Raw genomic sequence first — 5,824 nt, forward strand, 5'->3', positions numbered from 1 at the left:
AAAATAGTGACAGAAAGCCATCTGAAAGGTTTTAGAGCCAGGGTTTGGAAGTCAATCATAAGTCAAGTCATAATAACATGTTGCTTTAATTCTAGTGTTTGTGACATATTGTCACTATTCAAATTATATAAATGAGAAAATTTTACATCTTTATAAACTGTTTCCAAAGTAAAGGTGAGTGGAAGGTATGTCTCCATCAATCCAAGAGGCTAGGACTAAAGAAAGATGAAAGATTTCAGTGTCGAATTTAAAATACTACTCAGAATTATTGTGATCTCTCCAGATGGACCATGTACTTATAACTGAAGCTGACTCCACGGGAAGGACACGCAATGTAACAGAATTCATACTACTGGGCCTGACCCAGAATTGAGGACTGAGGAAATTCTTCCTTACTGTATTTTTAATCACCTACTTGATCACAATGACAGGTAACCTCCTCATCTCCATCACCATCTTTATCAGCCCAGCCCTGGGATCTCCCATGTACATTTTCCTGTCCTACTTGTCCATTATAGATGGTTTCTACTCTTCGTCCATAGCACCCATAATGATCTCTGACTTGCTCTCTGACAAGAACACCATATCCTTCAAGGGCTGCATGACTCAGCTCTTTGCTGAACATTTCTTTGCTGGAGCAGAGATCATCCTATTATCTGCCATGACCTATGACCGCTGTGTATCCATCTGTAAGCCCTTGCATTATATGACCATCATGAGCCAACCTGTCTGTGCTTTCTTGGTGGGAATGGCTGTGATTTTAGGCTTTTTGCATGAAGGGATCCAGGTATTGTTCACGCTCCAGTTGCCATTCTGTGGCCCCAATGCCACTGACCATTTTATGTGTGATTTGATGCCTCTCCTGGAACTAGTCTGTACAGACACTCACACGTTGGGGCCTCTGATTGCTGCCAACAGCGGGTCACTATGTCTGCTCATTTTTTCTGTGCTGGTTGCTTCTTACATTGTCATCCTGTGCTCCCTGAGGACTAAAAGCTCTGAAGGGCATCGCAAAGCCCTGTCTTCCTGTACTTCTCATGTCACTGTTGTCATCTTATTCTTTGTACCTTCTTCATTCCTGTATCTGAGACCCATGACGTCCTTCCCCGCTGACAAAGCTGTGGCTGTATTTTACACCATAGTAACTCCCATGTTGAACCCTTTAATCTACAGCCTCAGAAATGCAGAAGTGAAAAATGTCATGAAGAAACTCTGGGGGCAAATAATGAAAATTGGTGATAATGAAACTTGGGATTAGAGTATTTACATAAAAATATCTAGTGAAATTTTAGAGAGAATTATTCCCCTCTTTAGTTGATCAAATGTGGGACAGTCAAATACCCTGCATGGATCACTTTTCTTCAGAAGTATATGTATTGTGGACAGGAGAAACATACCCATTAAGGGAAAGCAGTCATGGTGCCTCAAGCCCACAATAATTCTAGGAGCACTGGAAGTGGATAATTTCTTTTAAAATGAGAGGGAAAATGAATGTAATCCAAATCCAACTTGCAGTATAGTCATCTTTATACCAATGCTGTCATAAAATGTAATTTTTAATATTTTTAATGGAGGAGAAGAACTCATGAGGACAAATAGCAAGGGGCCACAGAAGTCTAAATGTTTCCCTGATTGTGGGTATGAAACAGGGAAGCAGCAATATTCCTGAGCACTTTTTACACACCACACCACAGCTAGAATGAAGTTTTATTTCAAAAGAGTGAGACTATATATGCAAAAACATATAGAACACCAGGGAGTCTTCAAGAAGTACTTTCATCCAAATATACTTTTTCTTATCTTCCTATATTTTAGAGATTTATATATGCTGCTGCACTGCAGCAATAAAAACTCTTTACTTCCCACAAGCCCAAGAAAAGTACAATTTTACAGAAAGATATTTTTTAAAAATTACATCACCTCCATTTCCTGCAGTATACAATTGTCTACAAAAATATTAGAGCAGAATTGACTAATGCAGAAGAAATAGAAGTGATCAAGTCCATAGAGTTAAGGCAGAAAATATCTGTATGTTAAAGATGTGTTTTAGACATGGACAAAGACAGAGTCTGAACACCTGGAAATTACCAGTGATGTAGGAACAAGTCTTTGTCACAAACTGAACAATGACCACAGATCTGGATTACAGAAAAGAATTCATAACATATACATAATGAATCTCTAGGAGAGATTCAGAAACAGTCAGATGCTCTGAAGTCAGAGATTAAGAGCTTTGGATCGAAGAGGCTTGATTTCTCATCTTGTCTCCGGCATCAATTAACCTTTTGATGTAAGCATTTTGCTTCATCTCTCTACTGATTTTTTTAATCTGTACAATGGAAATAACAGTGCATACTCTCTTAAGTTGTGGGAATTAAATGATTTAGATTGAAAAAATGAATCAGCTAAAAATTAGTGAAATTGCTCAGACATGGTTACAGCCTTCAGATATGTCACCAGCACAGAAAGTAAGCCAGGGACAACAGTTGCTGACAAGAAGAGCCCAGGAACAACACTACCGACCACCATTCACTAACCATGATCACAGGAGGACCACACATCTGTGCCAGCCTCAGTTCACTTTAAAGTAAGTCATAAAAGGCATCTGGATATGAGTAGGGACAGCAGAGCAGTGAGTTACTATCTCAGCAAGGAATCTATGGGACCTGTGTGCAGATCTCTGGACACTAAAAGCTAGCCCCCCACCAACTCCCTAGTCTGGGATACAAATGCCCTTAAACATCTCTGCAGTAACAAATGCGGGAGCTGGCTGGAGCAACTGTGACGTGTCTGAGCAGAACTTACTTCAAAAGCTCTCACTGATGTTGGATCCCCTTCTGCTGTTCTCAAAGCAGGAAAGGGGAGAGCCACTGCAGTGCCAGAAACCGACAGACCTATCTCTGTACAGAGCTTGGGATTTCTGAGGAAGAGCTCAGAAAGTTGTCTTCAGAGGGTGATTTCAACCAGGGATTAAATTTCATGTGATGCTGACATTTCTCATGTTCTCAGGATTTTAGATCTGGTTGGAGCTTACTCTCTATGAAGGCCTTTTAAAAATAAATATTTTGCCAAAACAAACCAACAGACTCTTATGTAAGGACAAAGTGGTGGTTGCCAGTGGTGGGTGTGGGGGGAAGGGTGAAATAGGTAAGGAGGAATAAAAGGTACAAACTTTGTTATGAAATAAATACATCAAATAGATGAAAAGGACAGCATAAGGAATATAATCAATAATATAGTACTGTTGGGGTGCCTGGGTGGCTCAGTGGGTTAAAGTCTCTGCCTTCGGCTCAGGTCATGATCTCAGGGTCCTGGGATTGAGCCCCCCATCGATCGGGCTCTCTGCTCAGCAGGGAGCCTGCTTCCCCCTTCCCTCTCTGCCTGCCTCTCTGCCTTACTTGTGATCTCTGTCAAATAAATAAATAAATAAATATTTTAAAAATAATAATAATAATAATACTGTTGTATGGTGACAGATGGGTGACAACACTTATCTTGGTGAGCACTGAAAAATGTACAGAACTGTTGAATCACTATTTTGAACACCTGAAACTAATGTAACATTGTATGTCACTTACATTTCAATATAAATTCTAAAATTTAGATGTTTGACATAATTTCCTGTGAGTGGCCATCTTATAAATATATGCAACAGTATGGTTTAAATATCAAACTTATCTTATGAAGATCTCTGTAGTTTCCAAGAAAGATGTGATGAAATAGGATAATGTAAAAATAAGGATGACGATCAAAGAAAGAATATTACCATATGGTTTCACGCATATGTAGAATTTAAGAAACAAAACAGAGGATCATAGAGGAAGGGAAGGAAAAATAAAATAAGATGAAATCAGAGAGGGAGACAAACCTTAAGAGACTCTTTTTTATTTATTTATAAGTCAGAAAGAGCAAAAAAACAGAGCACAAGCAGAGGGAGGGGCAGGCAGATGGAGAAGCAGGTTCCCCACTGAGCAAGGAGCCCAATGCAGAACTCAATCCAGGATTCGATCCAGGACTCAATCCCAGGACCCCAAGATCATGACCCAAGCCAAAGGCAGATGCTTAACCGACTGAGGCACCAAGGCATCCCCCTTGGAGACTCTTAACTATAGGAAAGAAACTGAGGGCTGCTGTTGGGGAGGTGGGTAGGGGATGGAGTCCCTGGGTGATGGGAATTATGTGATGTAATGTGTGACATAATGAGCACTGGGTGTTATATGCAACTGATGAATAACTGAACTCTACACCTGAAACTGATGATACACTATACGTTAATTAATTGAATTTAAATAAGATTTTAAAAATAAGGATGATGGGGACGCCTGGGTGGCTCAGTTGGTTAAGCGGCTGCCTTCGGCTCGGGTCATGATCCCAGAGTCCTGGGATTGAGTCCCACATCGGGCTCCTTGCTCAGCAGGGAGCCTGCTTCTCCCTCTGCCTCTGCCTGCCACTCTATCTGCTTGTGCTCACTCTCGCTCTCTCTCTCTCTCTCTGACAAATAAATAAATAAAATCTTTAAAAAAAAAATAAGGATGATGATGATCATGATGCTGATGAAGACAGCTAATGTTTTTGGAACACATTCTACGAACAATGTCCTGAGCTACCCACTCATTTATATATTCTGGAGGAAGTAATTTCTGTCCATATTTTTTTCATTAATGTAAGTCTCAAACTGAGGAACCTACCTCTGTTTAAAACATTTCTTTTTTTGAACATAATGGTGAACATGCCCACAGGATCCTGTGAACATCAATAAAATAACGTTAGTATCGGTAATTGTGACAGGTTGTTTTGAGAATTTACTAGGTGCAAAATACTTTGCAGTCACATTTTTTTTTTATTATTCAATTCTTACCAAAGCCCAATAACTCCAAGGATACTGATTTCTGCATTTCACGAATAGAAAAAGTGGGCTGGAGTGGCTGATTATATAGTCCGAGATCAATATGCAAAAATTTGCCTGAACCAGAATTCAAATCTAAGCCTGTCTCATTCAAAGTTTTGTGCCTTATCAAACCCATGTTCTAGCGGCTTACTATAATGAAACAACAAGTTAAAATTTTTACATTTCTCTCTAATCTTTGGAATTTTCTTCTTGAAACCCTTTCACCTTCATTGTTTTTTGTTTGCTTGTTTTTTATCTTACTAATATTCGGTGTTCCAAAAGTCATTGTTTATGCACCACACCCAGTGTTCCATGCAATACGTGCCTTCCTTAATACCCACCACCAGGTTCACCCATCCCCCAACCCCACCTCCCCTCCAAAACCTTCAGTTTGTTTCTCAGAGTCCACAGTCTTTCATGCTTCATCGCCCCCTCCAATATCCCCCAGCTCCCTTCTCCACTCCTTCTCCCAATGTTCTCCGTGTTATTCCTTATGTTCCATAAGTAAGTGAAACCGTATGATAATTGACTTTCTCTGCTTAACTTACTTCACTCAGCATAATCTCTTCCAGTCCTGCCCATGTTGAAACACAAGTTGGGTATTCATCCTTTCTGATGGAGGCATAATACTCCATCCTATATATGGACCATATCTTCTTTATCCATTCAACTGTTGAAGAGTTTCTTGGCTCTTTCCACAGTTTGGCAACTGTGGCCATTGTTGCTATGAACATTGGGGTACTGGCGGCCCTTCTTTTCATTACCTCTGTATCTTTGGGGTAAATACCCAGTAGTGCAATTGCAGGGTCATAGGGAAGCTCTATTTTTAATTTCTTGAGGAATCTCCACACTGTTCTCCAAAGTGGCTGCACCAACTTGCATTCCCACCAACAGTGGAAGAGGGTTCCCCTTTCTCCACATCCTCTCCAACACACA

At 40.2% G+C, this 5,824-nt stretch overlaps 1 protein-coding gene across 1 annotated transcript; it reads left to right on the plus strand.

Annotated features, from left to right (window-relative positions):
• The first annotated feature begins 283 nt into the window (after positions 1-283).
• On the plus strand, positions 284-1,258 carry LOC111149916 (olfactory receptor 4C45-like). Its single transcript, XM_022507204.1, is given in 1 exon segment — positions 284-1,258. A coding segment is annotated over 1 exon segment (975 nt).
• Positions 1,259-5,824: the final 4,566 nt, after the last annotated feature.

This window comes from Enhydra lutris, unplaced genomic scaffold (genome assembly GCF_002288905.1).
Source record: "Enhydra lutris kenyoni isolate GAN:26980312 unplaced genomic scaffold, ASM228890v2 scaffoldscaffold22, whole genome shotgun sequence".
In the NCBI taxonomy this organism is placed as follows: domain Eukaryota; kingdom Metazoa; phylum Chordata; class Mammalia; order Carnivora; family Mustelidae; genus Enhydra; species Enhydra lutris.